The 23,109-nt window shown below is 43.1% G+C and overlaps 2 protein-coding genes across 5 annotated transcripts in view; one reads left to right on the top strand and one right to left on the bottom strand.

Annotated features, from left to right (window-relative positions):
* TEC (tec protein tyrosine kinase) overlaps nt 1–3,886 on the top strand; it is a 77,904-nt gene extending 74,018 nt beyond the window's left edge. For all 4 annotated transcript variants that reach the window (XM_060278885.1, XM_060278886.1, XM_060278884.1 and 1 more), the window contains exon 18: nt 491–3,886. In XM_060278885.1, coding sequence (XP_060134868.1) covers nt 491–562 — 72 coding nt within the window. In that variant the 3' untranslated portion in view covers nt 563–3,886. The remainder of the gene's footprint in view (nt 1–490) is intronic.
* Nucleotides 3,887–4,385: 499 nt separating this feature from the next.
* On the bottom strand, nt 4,386–22,291 carry NIPAL1 (NIPA like domain containing 1). The gene is made up of 6 exons (XM_035111954.2): nt 22,151–22,291; nt 13,705–13,971; nt 10,530–10,586; nt 9,219–9,309; nt 7,762–7,925; nt 4,386–6,099 (listed from the first exon to the last, which is right to left on the bottom strand). The coding sequence occupies exons 1-6, from the start codon at nt 22,191–22,193 to the stop codon at nt 5,468–5,470; spliced, it is 1,254 nt and encodes a 417-aa protein (XP_034967845.2). The 5' UTR covers nt 22,194–22,291; the 3' UTR covers nt 4,386–5,467.
* Between the last annotated feature and the right edge of the window lie 818 nt (nt 22,292–23,109).

The following is a 23,109-nucleotide window of genomic DNA, read 5'->3' as shown; positions in this document are numbered from 1 at the left end:
GAATCAAGTAGAATTGCTTACATCACATACATGCAAAAGGTTACCCTCTAACAAAATAAAACCTTTATCATTGTTAGCAAATTCATACTGATACTCCTAAATTCTGAGCTCAGTTGGAGGATGACCTATATGATTTAGTAATTGCAGTGAAGAATGAGAAATTATTTGCTTCACTCTGTTCTAAAAATAAAATAAAAATCCCCATACTTTTTACTCATTCATTTTCCCTCTGTAACTTGGGTTGGATGGTCTCTAATGTTATTTTAAAAACAATTATTTTATTCATTTGCAATTGTGCCCCCCCCCCCCAATTATCTGAGCAGTACACCAGGTGAATTAATGGAAAGGTGGTAGCGGTGGAGCAATCCTCTCTACTACTGTATTATTAGCTTTTACCTGCTGTTTTGTTGTTGTGTTAATAAAAATATTGTTTTAATCAGAGTTAAAGAATTGGCAGCTCACAACAATAATACTATCTATTAATTTCTAGAAACCAGAGGGACGCCCTACATTTCAGGATTTGCTGCAGATGATTGATACCATAGCAGAAGATGCTTCCTGAAAAGGCATGAGAGGAACAAAGTTGTTCACAGTAGAGACAGCATCATGAAAAGAAATGCTCCTAGATGTTGCTTCAAAGGGCCACATACAGAGACAGGACAACAGTGCAGTGTTTCCTTCTGCTTAAAAGGAAGTGTTTTACCAAGATAGCCATAGTTTGCTCAGCCATTTAAACAGTCTGTGGAGTAGACACTGATGAGGTGGAAATCATGGTTCTTGGCTGGGGGAAGAAACAGGATGGAACCACACTTTGAGCCCTAAATTGCAGAGCAGTAACTGGATTTTATAAAGTCTCTTCCCACTTCTGTCAACCAAATGTTGAGGAGTGGCAAGGACTAGATTCTTCAGCAGCAATGTTTCCAAGGCTTTCCTGAAAATGCAGTGCCACATTGGCTCACCAAAGCTATAAATATTGCCGTTAGCTCATGATCTTGCAGTGCTCTTTTGTTTTGCTTCCTTTCATAGTTGGCACTGCAACACCTCTCAGCTGTTCCACCTCAAATGAAGGACAGTGTTCTTTTAATCTTCTCTCCTGGACTTTTTCTACAAAATAACTATAGAGGCAGACCAGAGGCTAGTCCTATGATACTGCTACTGGACAGAGTGCTGGATTCCAAATCCCTCTTCACCAATGAAACACTTATGGGGATTGTGGGCCAATTGCTATCTTTCAACCTAACCTACCTCACAGGGTTGTTGAGAGGCCAAAGGGAGAGAGGACAAGAGAATCTCGAGTTTCTTAGAGGAAGGGTGGGATTAATTTTTTTTAGAAGTTCTAGTGGATGACAAGCTGCTGCAATTCACCCTGAGCCTATGGATTAGGAAAATGTATTAAATAAAGAAGAAAACCTGCTGGGGGGGGGGACTTTGACAGCATTCATATTTATATATATATATATATATATATATATATAGTTCACATCCTGTAAATATATACACTGCACACATGTATTTATATGAATGGGACTTTAGGTTTTCTTGAGAGTTTTGCAAAGCACAACTTGTTGAATTCTTTTTATGTTGCACATGTAGTTGAACACATCGCCAAGAGTTGAAAGAGTAAAGTTTCGAGTTCCGCTTCCGCTCGCAGGAATGGCTGACCCTTTTTCCATCCCTCCGACCTTCATGAGGAATTTGGCGGTTGCTAGGGGAGTAAATGGCAACCTCCCCACCTCTCCGGGGGTTACGGAGAGGGGCCGCAGGCCCGCAGATGCCCCTAAACCCACCCCGACTGTTCAAGGGGTGGGGGGGCCTGGGCTGAAAGCACTTATGGAGGATCGGAACTCCCCAGACGCCTACCTGTGTGGCGGGATCTCCATGATTAAAGAAGATAATTGGGCTTAAATTCATGGACGCGCTTCAAAAGGAAGGGCAGAAGCTCTGTTTATTGCCAAGGAATTTTCGCTGCTGAGCGTGAGGAGTGAGGGAGTATATCATCGGCAAGAAAGATTGATTGGGACGCCACGAGAAGGGAAGTGAGTCTTTTTAATTTTTTCCCATACACTCTACGAGTTATTTCATACCTTCCCGGACGTGATGTCCTGTTTGTTTGGAACAAATGAGAAATGGAACTTAACTGTGTGAGTTGGACTTTATAAAACTATTGATATTATATGGTTAGAAGCTGTAAAATTGTTGAAGAGAGGGCCCCCCCTCCAACTGGACAATCGGAGTGCGGCTGGAAGCGTTTGGATTTATGAGGTGTGACGTACTTGGAATTTGAACAGCGATCTGAAGTTAAGTTCAGCTATAGGGCAAGGAGAGCTATAAATTTATTAAGAGTCTGTACATAATGTGACAGCTGTGCCTATGCCCGGAAAAGCTGTAAATTTTACTATGATCGTTTGTAAAAAAAACGTTGAGAAGAAAACGAAAGTGATCTGAGCTTTTTAAGATGGCGCTGTTTTGTGTTGAAGGACCGACGCAAGAGGAAAGCACTCCAGATAAAGAGGATTTATGGGGAGGCCAGACTGATTAAAACTCACACAGGAGAATGAATATATGGGAAATCTCGTTTGATGCTTATTTCAGCAGCGGTGGAAAAATTGGATGAAAGAAGAAAACATTTCAGTGACTGCAGGGGAAAGATCGAGATTATCATGGATTATGAGTGACTATTTGGACTTTAGAACAAAGACGGCAGTAGACAGTTGCGAGAAAACCCCAATTTTTGAAGCATGGGAACTCCAAAATTTTATATGATTTGGCATAATATTCGGTTTAATTGATATGGATTTGTATAATTTGGAATAATGGATGTGATATAATTGTGTTTTAATTGGAAAATTAATAAAAATAGATTATAAAAAAAAAGAAGAGTAAAGTTTCAGCGTTATTACAAATTGAAGAGTTATTGGTCAGTGTGCTGCAGTTGATAAAATGCTCTTCACAACCCTCATAAAATATTGTACCAAAAATGTGTCTATTAAATAATATGCATATTGTTTGAAATCTTGATAAAGGCTGTGCCACTGATTTTTATTTCCAGACTTGTCTGGAATTAATTTTAACACTCTTGCATTAGGATTCCCCCAAGATGTTTTGCTGCTCTGGTCTGCTGTGCTGCACAGTGGGACATTCAAGTCTTCTGCAACATTCTACTAGACACCCAAGCCACCTTAGATGCAGGAGAGAAACTATAACTCAAAAAGGTAGGCCTCCTGACAGCGATTACATCAAATTATGACTCCTTGTAACCATGGGCTCCATACTATCCAAATTACATCCCCAAGGATAGCAGAATTACCTGCATAAATTCAAGCAGATGACATTGGAATAATTGCTATTTTACATAATACAGTGGTACTCGGTTTTCGAGTGTCTCCGAAGCCAAACGTTTCGGAACCCAAACGCCGAAAACCCGGAAGTGAACACTTCCGAGGCACGTTCCTCAATTTTCTCAATTGAATTTGCCAACCACCCACTGCACTTCCAGTCTTCCGGAACAGATTACATTCGACAACAGAGGAACCACTGTTATTACCTTAGAAAAATTCTAGTCATGGGAAGAGGTGAGACAAGTCTCCCCTCCCCCATTTTTTCAGCTATGTTGCTGGCTTCTGAAATCTCTGTCTACGCAAACTTTCAAGCGTATCTCTAGCACAGCTAGAAAGCAGCTATCCTTAAAATACATATTCTCAGGAAGCTGAATGCTATCCACTACCAACTTTTTCCAAAACCTGCAAACTTGCAGCATAGAGCTCGTCCCAACTTCTGCTTGTCCCATGCATAGAAAGGATGGGTCCGAGAAGCTTTCTGCTTGTCTCATGCTTTCTAGGCACAGATGCAGGCAGCTTTGTCTTTGCCCCGCCCTTCCCCCCCTGGAAAACCCGCTTTTAAGCACTAAATCAGAACAAATGGCAGTTCACGGAAAATCCAATTACTGTTTTCCGATTCAGCACGAAACCATGCAAAAGCTGTCTTCGTAAGAGTGATATCACGGCAGCAAATCGGTTTTTTATGTACTTTCCATGTTAATTTGTGAAAAAAAGAATTGTCAAGATAAGCCTTCTCCAAAAAAAATTCAGTTCAGGTTTTTGTACACAAGGAAAGGCTTCTTTATTGTTTTATGAAAAATATTCCCATATCTGTTTATTTGCTTCATTCAAAAACAGCTACCGTATGCCAGGTCATATGGAACCAGACCCCCCACCTCTCTACTCATCATTCCCATTGCTAAAGGTTCCTGCAGGAACCAACACAAATTCCCCAAAACACTTCCTCTCTCTCTCTCTCTCTCTCTCTCATTAAAAAAAGAAGAAGTGGGCACAAGCACATTTTATTGAAACAATATTAACCACCCACCCACCCCTGTTTGGACATCATCATAGTACCAAACTTAAAATCTTTATATCAGAAAGTTAACATCTTAAAAATAAGTTTTATTCAAATGTATCAAGTCAAAATGTTTGTACACACAAAAAATCCTGAATGACATTAAAGACTCCCCTGCACATAAAAGTACGCTTCTCTGATAAACATTTCAAAATATAATGTTTGCTCTTTTAAAAAAAGATGTTAACACTAGGTAAATAAGAGTGTGAATGAATAAGGTATTTCCTCATCTGATTTTTTTTTTACTTAAACCTTTTTAAAAAATAAAAAATTCTAACGCGGACAAATGCCGTACCTTACAATAAATAAATAAATTTTAATCTACGGCATCTGCTCTGACTGTAAAGAACTCATTTCCAGATAACTTACGTTATCTTTAGTCACCTTTAGTTGGAACACTTTGTAGAAAATGATCATACATATTACAAGATGGAATTAGTGCTCAGGTAGGAATGTAGTCTGAGGTTTTTCCTGAAACTACTAAAAAGGTTATCATGTCTGTTCTCCAGTAATGTGTAACTGATTCCTCATCCCTTTTACTGCCTCCTTCATTTGAGAACAAATTCAAGCTTTGACGGTGTCAGTAAGTGAAAATATGCTTCCGTACCAGTTCATTCAGTGCTATGCTAACTGGCATATGAGAGACCTCTTTCCCCAACATACAGTTCTTTGCAAGAATTTTGAAAACTAGAAGATACTTTCCTCCCCTTTTGGACATTTGCTGAAAAACTGTGAATAATAAATTTCCACTATGCTTAGGTGACAACATTCAGGGAAGTCATGATTCTTACACACAGCAGCAAGTTGGCCAAGAAAACCACTATTCTCCCCCCCCCCAATGCAATGAAACCATAAAGTGCTATCTATGAAAATATGTTATGTATACAATTCAGTTCTCTTTACCAAGAGCACCACAACTGTCACTGAAGTTCATTTGCTGCCAAAGATGGGAAGTGCGCGCACAAAAACATCATTATTTCCATTTCTGATCATTGAGGACACCATCACAACCACTTTCTGTCCTTCCAGGTACCACTCAGAGGTGCTTTGGTATACGTTTTCCAAAGATAACTTAGTGGTGGCCACCCCTTTGTTCATTTCCTCGACTGAACAGAATGTCATCCTCATCACAGGTCAAGGCTGGAGCTTCCATATTCTCCAATAAAGTATGATGAGCCTCATAACCATGGAGAGGCAAGATTGGCTCCTTTTTAACAGAAGATGTCAACTGGATCCAGGTGGTGCTGACGTTTTTAAAAGCATGCAGGAAGAAGATGCCTATAATTATGGTGAAGAAGCCACTCAAGGTCCCAATGATATCGCCAAGCTCCATGCTATTCCATTCCTTGAAGAGGATGACAGAGCATATCACCACCATGGTTGTGAAGCACACATAATGAATGGGTGTCACTAGAGATGTATGAAACACATCCAGTGATTTATTGAGGTAGTTAATCTGAGTACTGATAGACACCACCAAAACAGCTGCCAAAATATAAACCAATGGATGTCGGAAGACGGGCTTCTGATAAAGCATGTCTTTAATAGCAATGCCCAGACCCTTGACAGAGGAGACTGAGAACACACCAATTACTGAACAAATGGAAATGTACACCAGTATATTGCTCTGGCCGAGCCTTGGAGCAACACCAAAAATGAGGACCAGCGAGATCACAATTACGATAGTGGCAAATGCAACAAACACTGTTTGAGAGAAAGAGAAAGGAATATAATTAATGTGTGTGAAGAAGCAATTCATAAAATCACAATCTGGTCACCTCCAGATATCCATGAGCAAAGGAAATATTGCTATTCACGGTGAGGGGGTTGGGAGGGCCAATTCTGCTTATTCCCCCAGCAGCACTCAAAAATCTCCATAAGTCTGGGAGACCTTTTCAAACAGCATAGAAAGCGATGTTGATGGAACATCATTGCTTCCTCCTCTTCCACAAGTGATTCGTTTTAGCTCTGGATTCAAGCCAGCATGAAAATCACGAATTAAAGACAGCATAGCTCCTCCCACTTCCCCACATGGAAATATAGTTCCATGTATACATTTAAAACCTCTCCATTATCCTCTGCAGACCAAGGAAAGGGCTCTTGTGTACAGAGGAGTGCAAGCGTAACACTCCTGCAGTGGGAGTTGTATGCACTCATCGGGCTCTAGATCAGAGCCAAATATGTTTCACCTTCCAAGACTCTATGGAACTCTGCTTGCTTTTGCAAAAACCTAAATTCAGTTCTGCAAGCAGGGCCATTGCTGCAGAAGAAGCCACCTTTCTCTAAGCAGCGCCACACTGCATTCTATGCAATTGTACATTAAGAAGAAAGCTGATTACCATTTCCCTTGGCCATTTTGTCAGGTGGGGACAGTCACCCACTTTTCATCACCATGAAGTCAGATGAAGCATTTTTGTTTGCCCGCACAGGCAAAGACGTAGAGCTTTGCAAGTGTCAACGATCGGCTGACAGGCAGTGGCAGCAAACACCACTTCTGGCAGAAGGCCATGTCTTTACCTGCGACATGATGTAAAAGGTAGGCCTAGCTGACGTGGCCTCACAGGCCCAAGGGCTGGAGGTTCCTCTCTGCTGTTCTATGCAAATAGCAAATGCACGATGGATCTCTTCATGAATCAAAGTTTCTCGGCCAAGGGAAGTTTAAGAGAAAGCTCAGCAACCAGGAATGCACTTTGCACCCAAAAATTCTGGGTCCAAAAGAACCTTAGGCATGATGAGAGCTGGGAAAGCGCTCTGGCGGAGCCACAATAAACAGTACAGCTTTTAATGGGCCAAATTGCTTTGGTATAAGGGTGCTTCGCATGACCAACATTGCCTCAGAAGCGAAAGAAAGCCACTGTGTGCCTCCACCCCCCAATTCCCTCAGGGCAAAAGTGCAAAGATATTTGCTCAAGCAATTAAGCGGGCAGAGTACACAGTAATGTCAAGCTTGACTGCCTAACACACCCCTGGACCTGTCTGCATTGAAGAACAGAGTATGGGCCCCACCCAATGTTTACTTTCCCCTGCTTTTATTGTTTGGTACTAGCAGCAGAGAGGCTGAAAGCACAGTGTCGCGTGATACCAGTGCCCGATCTGAACATTCACATATCACAATTGCAAAGAGCCTGGGAGCAATGGGGAGACAGGATGCATCCACCTAGTGGGGTTGCCAGTCTAGCGTCCAGCCCCATCTAACATCCTATATTGGATGTAACATGGCAATGGGGGTCTATGTATTGTAGAGTACACTATGCACAGTCCACAAAACACCAACCCTATGAATGAGCTGGTTCTGCAGTAAAGCAGAAACTTCAGCAAGGTAACATTGCATTTACTTGTCCCAAGCCAATCATCTGAATGACATACCTGGGTCTTTTAGCTTTATCTCCATTTCATCCAATGATGTAACCTGTTCCTCTTCAGGTGCATGAATCACCATCACAGTGGACCCCAAAATGCTCAACACAAAATGCTCAACCTTCCCATGAATATTGAGCTCTTCATTCAAAAAATAGGAAGATAATATTGCACTATTTGGATTTAAACAAAAAGAAAAACCACCTTAAATATAGCATATAACAATATCTCGAATGTCGAAGCTATAAATACGGCAAATAAAAAAAACCCGAAGTTCAGAACAACCACAATGAATAAGAACAAAGGAAAATACAATGCATATTTGCAAAGTAAGATAAGGCTAGTTCGTGTGTGTACATATCTGTGGCACCACACCCTAAAGAATATTGTAGGGCAGTGACCTGAAAATGGGCATTTCCTGCTCTTGCCGATTCTGTGGAATGCCATTCCCTCTGCCATATATGAGCTAGCAACCATCAGCTGCACCTGATGTCTTATGAAGACTTTTTTTTGCCCAGACTTTCCCTGACCCATAAGAATGGGTCCTGCTTTATATTTATGAATCTCTTCAATCTATGTTCCTTTCCGTTTAAAGAAAGGGGGGGGGGGGAAGACTATACAAAGGATGTGTTTTTTTCACGCCTGCATCACATGCACCTCTTCTACAGCACAGAAAGGGTTGGACAGGTGCAGGTGTACACTAGCTCTCCTAAAAGGCAAGTCATCATCTCAGCTGGATAAGCACCCATAATTTGTTCATCAACTCACTGTTTCCGAGGCACAGTATTTCAAATATCACCTAGTGAAATCAAAAGCTTGATGCCACTGGGCTTAATGTGGAATTTAATGCCATATGTGGTACAATGTCACATTATGAAGAAAGGCACCTGGTTCTGCAGAAAACATGGGGATATTTCCATTTCTTTCAGCTGATTTTTAAGCAGTTGACAATATGCTCTTCTCAGAAGAAATATTGTATCATGTATTTTACGTATGAAATGTAAAAAGGAAGCTGCTCTCAGCTGTATCAGATTCAGACTGTAAAACCACTGCCACCACATAGGCCTTCCCCAGATGGACACCTGCGGGCCAATTAAACCATTGGTGCCTGCCAATGTAATTTTTATGCTAGGCAAAAGCCTTTTTTAAACTTGTTACAATTTAATATTTTCATCATGCTGCTTTTAGTACATACCTGTACACTATAATCATTCTTTTTCTATTTTGAAAGAATGCCTAAATAGACTTCTGCTCTGGTTCAGAGAGGCTGCTCTTATTTTTGTTGCTTTGGGGGCAAGGCGCCCCAAGAACTTGCCTGGAGGACGTGGTAGAAATATCCACAATAAAACAAGAGTGGAAAAGCTGGCAACTTGCTAACTCGCTTTCGGCCCAGTCAAATGACTGACTTCAGAGTGCTTAACAGAGTGTACTGGATGTTGCTATGAGCAAAATAAATTTGTACTGACCTTATGAGAACACTCAGTGCACCCAAAGGGGTGACCAAAGTGGCTGGTGCAAAGGCATAGGCGGCAAAGTTCGCTGCTTCCCCTATTCCCACTGCAAAAGGAACTGCTGTTAGCCAGGCAACTGAGATTTCCCAACAGTTGCAAGAACCTTGTTGTAAATGTATGCCAATGGTTCCAACCTATCCATCCAACTTATCCATCCAGTGACAACTTTGAAGCATGAAGTATTGCTGCTCAGGACCTCAATACTTCAGGAACCGCCTCTTTCCATATGAACCTACCTGCACCCTGAGATCATCTTCTGAGGCCCTTCTTCATGTGCCTCCTCCTAGAGAGGTGTGGAGGGTGGCAACACGAGAACGGGTCTTCCCTGCAGTGGCTCCCTGTCTGTGGAATGCTCTCCCCAGGGAAGCTCGCCTGGCGCCTTCATTATACACCTTTAGGCGCCAGGCAAAAACGTGCCTTTTTAACCAGGCCTTTGGTTGACCTGAACGACATCCTATAACCTTTTAAAATGCGGCTCTTTTGGGGGGGGGCAGTTATTGGGTTATTGTTTTTATCTTGAATTCGTATATTGTGATCTTTTCTGTGAACCGCCCTGAGACCTCCGCGTGTAGGGTGGTATATAAATTCAATTAATCAATCAATCAGTTGAGAAAGATCTTAAATATATGTGCAAAGAGCGTTTGTTGGAAATAAAAGTGTTGTGCCTTTCAGAAGTAGCCCCTAAACTATAATCTCATTGAATGTAAAAAAATGAAGTTATTGTTCTGTTCTAAGAGTCCCTCATCCTTGCTTAGATCTTCAGGGTGAGGATTAAGAGGTCACAGGTTCCCTATCACCTTACTGCTGGGAGACATGAATGCTGCCAGAGGTATTTATGGAAGACATCTGCTGTGGGAACAACAGAGAAAGATTTCTCTAATAACACAACTATAGTAGTGGCCATCTTACCCAGCACCCATCTTAAGTGAGGCTGTCTGCTGCACCATCTGAGAAACCTAGCCAAATCATGGGCTAAGGAAACACCATACATTTTAAACACATCACCCCAGCCCCCCGCTCCAGCAAGGAATCCTGGGAGCTGTAGCTTAACCCTCACGGAGCTACAATTCCCAGCATCCTGAAGCTACATCTTCCAGGAAGTGTGCTTTTAAACTACCTTAAATGTATGGTGTGTGCACAGTCATGGTTTCCAAACAAGTATATGCACATAAGCTTTAAACACCAGTGTGTTCCTATTAGAAAAACTGCCATTTGGCAGTGTGTGGAGTTGCCTGTATACAAATAGAGAAGCTCTTTAATACTCACTTGAAAGCAGCCCTGCCCACCACAGCCATTCCTTCAGGTAAGAGTACCCACCCTGTCCTTAAAAGAGAGAGAAAGGCACTATTTTCAATGAAAAGAATGAAGGAAAAGCCATAAAATATTTGAGGTATACCTTCTAGCTTGTTTTTATATTTTTTAAAAGTGCTCTCTTATCCAAGCAAACCTACTCAATTACTCTACCTGGCAGTGCCAAAGAGAAAAGCTGGATGGAAAAACAATCGAAAGTCTAGGGAAGTTATTTTAATGTGCAGTCATTACATTACAATGCCAACATTGAAAAGTAGTAATACCGTGTTTCCCCCTTTTTAAGGCGTAGTCATAAAATAAGCCATAGCAGCATTTCTAAGCATTTGAGAAATATAAACCGTACCCCGAAAATAAGCCATAGTGATAGGCGCTGTGCGGAAGAGAGCACTGAGCTCCCCGAGTCAGCAGCAGCAACGCCGGCCGCAGCAGTGTTTGCTGAGTCCTTCCTTGCTTTTGGCACTTGGTTACTGTGCTGGCTTGGGATGGTGTGTGTGCAATTGCTGTTGCTGCTTCGTGTTTTTCAGCTAGATTCTCTGGGTTCTAAGCACTTTCCCCCGTTTGTTTGTGAAGCAGTACTCGGCTGCAGCCCCTGCCTCTCCTGGCGGCTGCATGAATGCGAGGCTGGTCGATCCCCAGGAGGCTGCAGTTGATCGCTATCTCCTTTTCCATTTCTTTTGTCTTTGAGCACCCGGCCCCGCCCCCTCTCCCCTTCGTGGAATGAAGAACGGAGTTTTAGCAGCATTTCCTCATTATAAAAAAAAGGTCAGGAACTTTTACTTTAACCTCAAAAATGGGATATTTCCTCTCTCTAAAAACAACTCTGACCTGAACACCAATAAAACGGGGGTAGATCACCTCCAGTTTATAAATCCGCAAGTAGATCGCAGTCTCCTGGAAGTTGGGCTCTATACTTTGGCTGATTGCAAGCCTTTGCATCTTTAAAAAACAAAAACCATGCGCTTCTCAGTCTTAATTTTCCTTTAATTCATCCCCCTATACCCTCCTTCAACCATTGCCTCCTTCCATTCCTTACCCCCTCCCTCTCTCCCCACTTCCCTCACTCCTGTGCGATCTCATTTAGTCATATACTTGCTTTTTCTGTTGTGTTGTCTATTTTATATTTAATATTATTACCCTTTATGATGTTATTTTTTCCCTTGAGATAATTATTTATTTTTTATCTTTAACTAACTTTCCTTTCCATATTTTTCCATATATAACTCAACACTTTCCCATTCCTTCTTAACTCTTTGGATAGAGTGCCCCCCCCCATTATTGTTGTTAATTTTGCAATTCCTGGGTTTTTTATGGAACCGAACAGCTCGGGTGCTTCAGAATGTGCCTTCTGTTGCTACAGGGCTATGGGGCTTCACTATTTGACCCCCCCCCCAGGTTGGGATTTTAAAAGTAGTTCTGTGGGTCCCAGGGCGCAGAATCACCCCCGATCCTTTCCTTTGTCTAAACAGACCTCTTCCCCCCTGATTTTGGAAGGCTGTGCTTCAAGGGTGATACCAGGGGTTTTTTAAGACCTGCGCCTCTTAAGGATTGTTACGGTCCATAACTTCCATTGCTTTCTACAGGGTTGGGGGTTTAAAGCACTGCCACCCCCACCCTGCAGGCGCTCGGAACTGGCAGCACCAACAACGCGCCCAGCAGCGCGCAGAAGAGAGCACCGAGCGTCCTGAGCCAGTGGGTCCCAGTTGTACCAGCACTTTTTTTAAAAAAAGACACCCCCTGAAAATAAGCCACTGTGTGTTTTTTTGAGGGAAAAAAGTTATAAGACGGTGTCTTAAAAAAGGGGAAACACGGGTTAACAGGAACAAAGATTTACATTTTGTATTATTTTCATGCCGCGTCAAGAACTTATTTAGCTGAAAAGTGAGTCAATATTGCAAGCTCCCAAAACAAACTGCTCACAAATTCATTATTATTTATTATTTATACCCCGCCCATCTGGCTGGGTTTCCCCCGCCACTCTGGGCGGCTTCCAAGAAATACCAAAATACATTAAAATATCACAGATTAAAAACTTCCCTAAACAGGGCTGCCTTTAGGTATTTTCTAAATGTCAGGTAGTTGTTTATCTCTCTGACCTCTGATGGGAGGGTGTTCCACAGGGCGGGTGCAACTACCAAGAAGGCCCTCTGCCTGGTTACCTGTAGCTTTGCTTCTCGCAGTGAGGGAACCGCCAGAAGGCCCTTAGTATTGGATCTCAGTGTCCGGGCTGAACAATGGGGGTGGAGATGCTCTTTCAGGTAACACATAAGTTGTTATCTACTCTTCACAGCACTCCAACTATGACTGCTTGGACTACTGCAGTGTGCTCTACACAGGGGTACCTTTGAAGGTGACCCAGAAACTACAACTAATCCAGAATGCAGCAGCTAGACTGGTGACTGGGAGCAGCCGCCGAGACCACATAACACTGGTTTTGAAAGACCTACATTGGCTCCCAGTACGTTTCCAAGCACAATTCAAAGTGTTGGTGCTGACCTTTAAAGCCCTAAACGGCCTCAGCCTAGTATACCTGAAGGAGTGTCTCCAACCACATCGTTCAGCCCAGAGATTGAGGTCCAGCGCTGAGGGCCTTTTGGCGGTTCCCCACTGTGAGAGGTGAGGTTATGGTGAGGTTAAGGGCCTTCTCGGTAGTGGCGCCTGCCCTAGGGAACGCCCTCCCATCAGATGTCAAAGAAATTAACAACTATCTGACGTTTAGAAGACACCTGAAGGCAGCCCTGTTTAGGGAAGTTTTTAATGACTGGTGTTTTAATGTATTTTTAATCTTTTGTTGGAAGCTGCCCAGAGTGGTTGGGGAAACCCAGCCAGATGGGCAGGGTATAAATATTAAATTATTATAATTATATTATGACAGTTTCAAATACACATTTCAGAAATACAAGCCATGCTTTTGGACTTGAGCTTTTGAACATTTAAGAGAGGTTGGTTACAACTTTGAATGTTATAAAGCACAGTGCTATTTTTTTCTAGAAAAAGAGGTGTGATAACTCACCACAAACACCTCCCTTGTTCTGATAATGGCAATGGCACCCACCTGAGAGGTGCTAGAACTGAGTTCCGGTGAATTCCGGCTTTTTAAAAAGCCTTGTATAAAAGAATAAGTATTTCTTACCTGCTCTAGTGAACCCCTTTTCAGCCAACTGCAAAAGGCCCTTCTTTTTCAATATAAACCTGGAACCAACAAAGATACTTGAGCCTATAGCCAAGGCGACACCTACATACAAGCTGTATTTGCTTCTTGTGGGCACAGAAACACTCAGCTCGGTTTCATTGGCATATCTGCCGGAATAGGCAAAGAAAGAAGCTTCTAGCTTTGTAACATTGAGAACTTGACACCAGGCATGATGAGAGTTGGGGCAGACCAAAGGAAACACGTCACCTGGGAAAAGAAGAAAAGTACGGTATATATATGACTGAAGCACATCAAATCCACACACACAAAAGACTAAAAGCAACTATCCACGTCTGTAACAAACGAAAACTCTTGCCCCCGCTCCAGGTTTTCATAGAGCTTAGTACTACGTTGAGCCGCCCAGCTTGCAACAGGCAGGAAGCAAATAATAATCACTGAAAACATCCATTAAAAATGAAAGCAAAGAATAATGCGATACTTAACGATGCATAAGAAGGCCATAACTACATCAAGCCTCTGGAATTTGTCTTTATATCCCACTTGTCTTGGAGCAAAGGAACAAAACGAGGAAAGTTTTCCCAATTTTGAATTTGGCCCGACAACCAAGTAAAACAGTTCTAAGTTTAAAGATGAGGGGAGAAGATTGATGAGAGATTCCTTGTTTTCAGGAGCAGCTTCTAGAATACCAAAGTGATGCACTGAGATAGATAGCATCGTATGGACAACTGCCAGCCTGCATCTGCTCAACCTATATATTTCTATAAACGAAAACAACAGTACGCATGTAGTTTCTCACAAAAAACAAAAACCTGACCCAGTAAAGCCATCCCTGGAATTAACACCGGGGAATACATAAACAGCCCTGGGATAAATATTATGGATGGTAGATAAAATACCTTAATAAATAAAATAATCAATATGAACATATTTTCCTAACAGATCTCTCCTCGCCGAAAGAGAATATTTTACTTCTAAGAGTCTTCTTTAGAATGCACAGGAATATAAAACAGGGCCACATGCTGATTCGGACCACTCGCCCATCTCATCCTGTGTCACGTACTCTGACTGGCAGCAGGTTCCCAGGGTCTCTAGCATGCAGCAGAGTGATGGTGACAGGCAGCACCATGTCAGCTGGGAGGGGGAGGCGTAAGAAGGGAAATAGCTGAAGGCAGAATTTGTGTCTGAATAGTGTAGGAAGAGATGCATAACACTAAACAGGGAGCTAAATAATCAGCAGTCCTAGGTTACTTTCAGACATTGGTTCCGTTGCCAAATCTCGCATTAGTTGAATTCCATGCAAACTAATATGGGTCCGTATAGTTAAAGCTATGGTTTTCCCAGTAGTGATGTATGGAAGTGAGAGCTGGACCATAAAGAAGGCTGGTCGCCGAAGAATTGACGCTTTTGAACTATGGTGCTGGAGGAGACTCTTGAGAGTCCCATGGACTGCAAGAAGATCAAACCTATCCATTCTGAAGGAAATCAGCCCTGAGTGCTCACTGGAAGGACAGATCCTGAAGCTGAGGCTCCAATACTTTGGCCACCTCATGAGAAGAGAAGACTCCCTGGAAAAGACCCTGATGTTGGGAAAGATGGAAGGCAGAAGGAGAAGGGGACGACAGAGGACGAGATGGTTGGACAGTGTTCTCGAAGGTACGAACATGAGTTTGACCAAGCTGCGGGAGGCAGTGGAAGACAGGAGCGCCTGGCATGCTATGGTCCATTGGGTCACAAAGAGTCGGACACGACTAAACGACAACAATATGGGCTTTACTTAGTCTGGAGGGGAAAAGTTAATTGGCACCGGGTGGGTGGGCCCCTCATGAATATACATTCCACGGAAGAAAGTCATTCATTCATGAACCTTTCATCATGATCCCCTGTCATCCAAGTACCGGGGGTGGGGTGGGGAATGGGAGGCAGCAGGAGACAGATAGTCCCTTCATTTCAGCAAGGACTTGAGCGTAAAGCAGATTCCCTCTTTCTTCCTTTTTTAAGCAAATGGTTTTGGTTACAGATGGGCAACAGAACGACGTCTGGGTGGGGGTTTAACAGCTAGAGGAGATTGCAGACCACAGTGCTGCTCATTCAAGCATTTGAAAAATTCAAATGCTACCTACGTCTAGCGATGCAATTCTTGGCACAATGAGGGGATGAAAAACACATTGGCGGCGGCGGGGGGATATCACCACAACTTACAGTGCACATTCTTGGTTGTGGAGAGAGAGGTCCCCTTAAAAGAGGAGAAGCAGGCTCTACCTTAATAGTTGTCCCAAACAGTTAAATAATGAAGTTATTGCTCCTCTTTAAAGAGGAGTCTGGAATCCCGTTCCTTCCTTCTCTCAACTGCTAGGAGGTGAACAGCACGAGTCAAGGAACACGGGTAGATGGACAAAGGCACTCAAATACTAAATACATACTAATGTCACCGCAAGAAGCCTCCTCAGTAATATTTCTCCACATGATATTCCTTTGAATATATCTCATTTCTGAAGCAAGGTTGCTTCATCACATGCACAGGTCCCCTCAATGCCCGAGGTCTAAAGTGCTATTTATTCATCATTTCTGAGGTAAAGATATTTACCATTCAGAAGTCAAATACACATTTACATATATCTGCAGGGCAAAATATTGCATCTCAAAAAAGGAACTGTAGTCTGGAGTAACACACACACAAACACACACACAGGAATATTGGTTGTTGCTGGAAACAGTAGCAAAATCCTATTAGACCAGTGGTCTCTCAATGTTCTTTTGAAATGAATACATAAATGGAAAGTATTAAGTGGAGATCAGCTGGGTAGCAGCTTAATGTTTTTTTGTGTGTTGTTTTTGTTTAAATGTCTTTGTTATGTCTTTGGTTACTCTCTTTTCTCACAAATACTGTAATTAAATAAGTTAAGCTTTTATATTATTGCTATAGATTTGAATCCTTGAATATCTTGTATTGTGAAGATATGGAAGTTTTAATATTAAAATGCCACTGAAGTCAGAAAACGCACTGAATTCATCTTCTGGAAGTGGTATGACAAGGTTTTTATTCGAGCAGATATTTCAGCTAGGAATTCAACATAAGTCTAATTTACTGTGTGACAGAAACCAAGGACAGCGCAAATAATAATTTTCTTCCCCCACACTAAAATTTGATATAAAACCCGAATTACACTCGTCGCAATAGCAGACTTCAATTGTTGTGTAAAAAAAGAAAATGATACCTGGCAAAACGACAGCAGTGTTTTGGTGCTTTCAAAATGGGGCTTAATATTATACAGTACATGGCCTGTTCTGATATTGCAAATGGGTCACTGGCAGCAAGTTGGCTTTAACATCAGATTTTCCTCAGAAAGGGTAAATAGCAGACGAGGATAGCAAGGGTTATGTACTCCTTCCCTTCTTAATGGAAATAAATACTGGTACCGGTACTTCAAATAAAGTACTGTAGTGTGCTATTATCCTCTCAAAACTAAAAGGGCAGATAAAGATTTTCCACATGAGCATCTCCATCTCACGTTCCCGCCAAAAACCGAGAGACAAAACTGCAGCCCATCAAGTTCCATTCAAGGCAGTCTGCAAGTTGAACTACCTGCTACCTAGAACCTCAGAGATTAATGGACAGACTGCAGTGAGGACCTGCAAAGCACTTTTGGGAAATGGAGTAGGCCTAATGGGTGGGAAAACATCCACGCAAACTGAGATAATTATCAACCAAATTACATGACTGGCAGCTAACTTTTAATATGTATACAAGAGGAGGGAGATGAAGGGAGGAGTAGGAAGCAAACACCGGGACAATGACTCGCAGTGTTTACATATTTCAGAATGCTGCAGTTTCACTGACCGAAGGGCTGCATTGTTTAAATTGCTTTGATGACTACTCTCAGTTTCAACAGAAAATAACTGTGTGTGTGTGTGTGTGCGCCCAGTCAGATTGAGTCAGATCAGATTTTCATTTCAATGAGACATCTTGCTTTCGGTGCCAGACATTTGCCACCTCACTTCCTACGAAACACACTGCTCTCATAGAATCAACAGAGCAACACCGCTTCAAATATACATTCTGTGGGGCTTTAAATCGAGGGCTTATAAGCTATTCACATGAGCTTTTTTGTGGAACAACTGCAGTTATAGAATCACAGAATTGTAAAGGAAAGGACCCCGTGGGTTAGAGAGTCCAACCCCTTGCAATGCAGGAATCTCAAGTAAGCATCCATGGCTGATGACTATCCAACCTCTGCTTTCTGTCTCAGGCAGAAATCACACACCGTTTTCACATCACTTGAGTGCTGTGCCCCACAGTGGAAGAAGCCATTAGCTCCAAACTGGTTCTGCCAGTGCTTTATAGAGATGTTCATGTGTTCAGTTCAATTGACAACACCCATCATGTGACCTGCTATCATGCTTTCAATGGATGCTTCCCTGACAAGGTAAGAATAAAAGGTAATTTAACAAGTGGCAAACCTTTCACTAGGTAATCAAGCAATTCTGAAAGTTAGCACGTGAACTACATCCATTATATTGCTGATATAAATATCAAAGGGCAGTACCTTTCCACCTGGTAATAAATTACATCATATTATACCATTTCCCCTGTGCAGTTTCCTATACAGAGGAACCTCCGTTTTTGAACGTAATATGTTCCAGAAGTCAGTTCGACTTCTGAGGCGTGTTTGAAAACGGAAGCATTCACTTCCGGGTTTTCGGTGTTCGGCTTCCAGGCTTCCAAAAGGTTCAGCACAATGCCGGATTTACGTATAAGTTAAACAAGCTATAGCTTAGGGCCCCACTCTCTTGGGGGCCCCCCAAAAAAAAAATTAAGGAAAAAAATCTGGATGTTCATTTCCAAAATATAAGATTAAAAACAAATAAAATAAAACCTACATACAGCAACAGTGTTTTGTGTTGTGTAGGCTCCCATGATGTAAGTAATGGGCCCCGCCTGGTAACCTGCTCCCTAAAATATCACTGGTTTGCTCATTTCTATATATACGGTGCCTACATTCTGCATGGAATGTATTTCAGTTCAACAATTACTTTGATAAAACACATATTTTGTTATGTGCAAATGGTCCATAAATTACCATATAGCATATATTCAACACAAAAAACAGCAACAATTTGTTGTTGACAAAGGACAGCTGGACATATAAAGGGCCCCATTACCTTCAGGAGCTTAGGGCTTCATCAAACCTAAATCCGGCCCTGGTTCGGCAGCCGAGACATTCAAAATCTAAGGTTTGACTGCACAGTGTATTGAGCAAAACCACTTCCATCCTCTCATTATCCTATTTCATCCTTTTTACTATAATCGCACACTCATGGAACTACATTTTTATTCGTTACCTACTCTTGCAGGGCCTTTCTACCATAAGTGTAAATAAACCATCTATCATAAAGACACTGCTGCCTCTGCTGCCTCATCCCTAAGGAAACACAAACCCTGAGTCAGTGGAGGACCTTGGGGTCTCCAATTTCAGTGGCGCACCGTGCCAAAACTGGGCACCCCGCTGCCTCTCACGCTTCATTCTAAATAATAGCTGTGCAGCCAAACTGGTCGCACTCCCCTAATTTGCCTCTGCCTGGATATGTGGCCAGAAACCCTGAAATCTCACACTGCTCAGAGGCTGGAGTGGCACAAAACAATACAGTATAATACAGCTGAAATATGGCTATCCATACAATCTTCGGCATTAATTATTTCACTGCAGTTGAAACAGAGGTGCTTTCTTCAAATTTTAAGGGTACTGTATTGCTTTATTAGTGGCTGGGCTCATGCATTTCATATTATTACTGTATAGCACTTGCAAGCTGCTCTTTGATTTCCCCCCACAAAAATTATAAAGAGCGGTGCACTGTGTAAATACAACAAATAATCTATAATGCTGCCCTCGACCCTTTTTATGGAGACACCCATTCAACAGGGCCAGCTTTCCCATCCCTGCACCACACACCAGAGCGAAGTTTAACCTGTTGCATTTCTGCTCCCAGCCAAGCCGTTTTAGAAACTGAGAGATGAAAGCTAGGAGCTAACACCTTAAACCTAGGTTATGGGCACCACAACGGAATGTCTAGGCACACTTTTTAAATAACCAGAATACAAAGCTGAACAATGAATCAACTGCAGCTAAAATATAATGTTCATTTTTCACATGGGCTAGTCCTTCCCCTGCCCACCCCCCTAATATTCTTAAGAGGGTCTCTTCTCCAATCTTCAGAGAGTAGCTGGAAGTGGGTAGGCAAAAAAAGGTCCTCCTTTCCTTCCACTCTGCTGTTTTAATCTGATATCTTTAGGCGCAGCACTGCACCCAGAGCTCAGAAACTGCTGGCGCCGATGAAATTCCAGGTCGCTAAATGCGTCTAGAACCACGGGAGTTTCAAACACTGCAGTTGAGCTCTGCAAGAAACGTTGGCCGCTCTAGGCAGGCAGAAAGAAGGGGATTTTGAGAAAGCGAATGCCTCGGAGGAGCAGGCGCAGAGACCATGGATACCAACTCTCTGGGGCCCTGAGCACCCAAAAACTCCCCATGAAGGTGTCAGGCACCCACAAATTTCGGTGCATGGCCCCCACGGTTTCGGGGCCAAGAGACCATGCTGCCTCCAAAACCTTGAGCAACTCGCAGAATTAGGGCTTCGACCTAACAGAAGCAGAAGACATCAAGAAGAGGTGGCAAGAATACACAGAGGAATTATACCAGAAAGATATGGAGGTCTCGTACACCTCAGGTAGTGTGGTTGCTGACCTTGAGCCAGACATCTTGGAGAGTGAAGTCAAATGGGCCTTAGAAAGCATTGCTAATAACAAGGCCAGTGGAAGTGATGATATTCCAGCTGAACTGTTTAAAATTTTAAAAGATGATGCTGTTAAGGTGCTACACCCAATATGCCAGCAAGTTTGGAAAACTCAGCAATGGCCAGAGGATTGGAGAAGATCAGTCTACATCCCAATTCCAAAGAAGGGCAGTGCCAAAGAATGCTCCAACTACCGCACAATTGCGCTCATTTCACACGCTAGCAAGGTTATGCTTAAAATTCTACAAGGCAGGCTTAGGCAGTATGTGGACCGAGAACTCCCAGAAGTGCAAGCTGGATTTCGAAAGGGCAGAGGAACCAGAGACCAAATAGCAAACATGCGCTGGATTATGGAGAAAGCTAGAGAGTTCCAGAAAAACGTCTACTTCTGCTTCATTGACTATGCAAAAGCCTTTGACTGTGTCGACCACAGCAAACTATGGCAAGTTCTTAAAGAAATGGGAGTGCCTGATCACCTCATCTGTCTCCTGAGAAATCTCTATGTGGGACAAGAAGCTACAGTTAGAACTGGATATGGAACAACTGATTGGTTCAAAATTGGGAAAGGAGTACGACAAGGTTGTATATTGTCTCCCTGCTTATTTAACTTATATGCAGAATTCATCATGCGAAAGGCTGGACTAGATGAATCCCAAGCCGGAATTAAGATTGCCGGAAGAAATATCAACAACCTCAGATATGCAGATGACACAACCTTGATGGCAGAAAGTGAGGAGGAATTAAAGAACCTTTTAATGAGGGTGAAAGAGGAGAGCGCAAAATATGGTCTGAAGCTCAACATCAAAAAAACCAAGATCATGGCCACTGGTCCCATCACCTCCTGGCAAATAGAAGGGGAAGAAATGGAGGCAGTGAGAGATTTTACTTTCTTGGGCTCCTTGATCACTGCAGATGGTGACAGCAGTCACGAAATTAAAAGACGCCTGCTTCTTGGGAGAAAAGCAATGACAAACCTAGACAGCATCTTAAAAAGCAGAGACATCACCTTGCCGACAAAGGTCCGTATAGTTAAAGCTATGGTTTTCCCAGTAGTGATGTATGGAAGTGAGAGTTGGACCATAAAGAAGGCTGATCGCCGAAGAATTGATGCTTTTGAATTATGGTGCTGGAGGAGACTCTTGAGAGTCCCATGGACTGCAAGAAGATCAAACCTATCCATTCTTAAGGAAATCAGCCCTGAGTGCTCCCTGGAAGGACGGATCGTGAAGCTGAGGCTCCAATACTTTGGCCACCTCATGAGAAGAGAAGAATCCTTGGAAAAGACCCTGATGTTGGGAAAGATTGAGGGCACTAGGAGAAGGGGACGACAGAGGACAAGATGGTTGGACAGTGTTCTCGAAGCTACGAACATGAGTTTGACCAAACTGCGGGAGGCAGTGCAAGACAGGAGTGCCTGGCGTGCTATGGTCCATGGGGTCACGAAGAGTCGGACACGACTAAACGACTAAACAACAACAACAAATCAAAAGAAAGAACTTCCCCTGGTTGGAGCAGAATATCCTCGGGTGTTCATTCCCCCCTTCCGCCTCTCGATGTGGAAATCAGGCATCAACAAGGGGATGTGGGGTGGGATGCGATTTTTTGGGGGGAGGGGTTACCCCGCACGGCAACGACTGACCTTCGCGGCACGCGCTTCGGAGGGGCGCCGCTTTCTCCCCCATGGCACTTTCTCCAAAGGCGCCCTGCGCCACAATCGCATCCCCTACGCACGGCTCTCGCAACCGTGCCAAACGCAGAAAGCTCTCTCCGCTTCCAACGCCAGCCAGCCCGCCCCCTTTCCGCTTGGAAGACGGAGCACTTTCTCGCCGCCTCTCCCTCGCCGGCCAATCGCAGCCCCGGGGCGGACGTGGAGGGCAGAGCGCGGGGACCTCCCAAGCGCCTCTCGCTTCTTCCACATCCCCGTCCTCCTCCTCGCCAGTCCTCGCCAGTGATGCAAAACGGCGAGTTGGCCGGCGAGGGAACTCCTCGCTAGCCCGCGTTCCTGGTATGGCGAAGCTCCTTGCAGAAGTGGTGTGAGCCTCGCCTCAATTCCATTACTTGTACCCACTCCCATCATCATTCGGAGGGGGTAAAGTTCTTCAAGGCTGAGGCATCAGAGCCTCTACCCAAAACCAGTTTCTCCAGAGTCATGGAGGATAAACCTTTCTCTTCAACCAGGCTGGTTAACACACTCAAATGTGTTTGGGGCAGGGGGCAGGGGGGCGGGTTATTGGTTCGTTTTTGTTTTATTATGTACTTTGTATTCTCATTTTGTGTCTTTCTTGTGAACAGCCCCTGCAATCATTGGCTGAAGGGCACTGGGCAGTATACAAATTTAATAAACAATACTATTCTGAAGAATAGTGTGCATGCACATGAAAGCTCATACCAATGACAAACTTAGTTGGTCTCTAAGGTGCTACTCGAAGGGGAAAAAAATTTAAAAAATTTTGTTTCAACTACGCCAGACCAACACGGCTACCTACCTGTAACTAATACTATTCTTGTTTACTAATCTGATTTACTTTCTCATAATGTTCTAGCTCAAGAGCAATTGAGAAGATGCATCCACACCACAACCATACAGTTTGTATTCTG

Source organism: Zootoca vivipara, chromosome 9 (assembly GCF_963506605.1).
Source record: "Zootoca vivipara chromosome 9, rZooViv1.1, whole genome shotgun sequence".
NCBI classification, from domain to species: domain Eukaryota; kingdom Metazoa; phylum Chordata; class Lepidosauria; order Squamata; family Lacertidae; genus Zootoca; species Zootoca vivipara.
The sequence above is the reverse complement of the archived record's forward strand: the minus strand, read 5'-3'. Positions and strand labels throughout refer to the sequence as shown.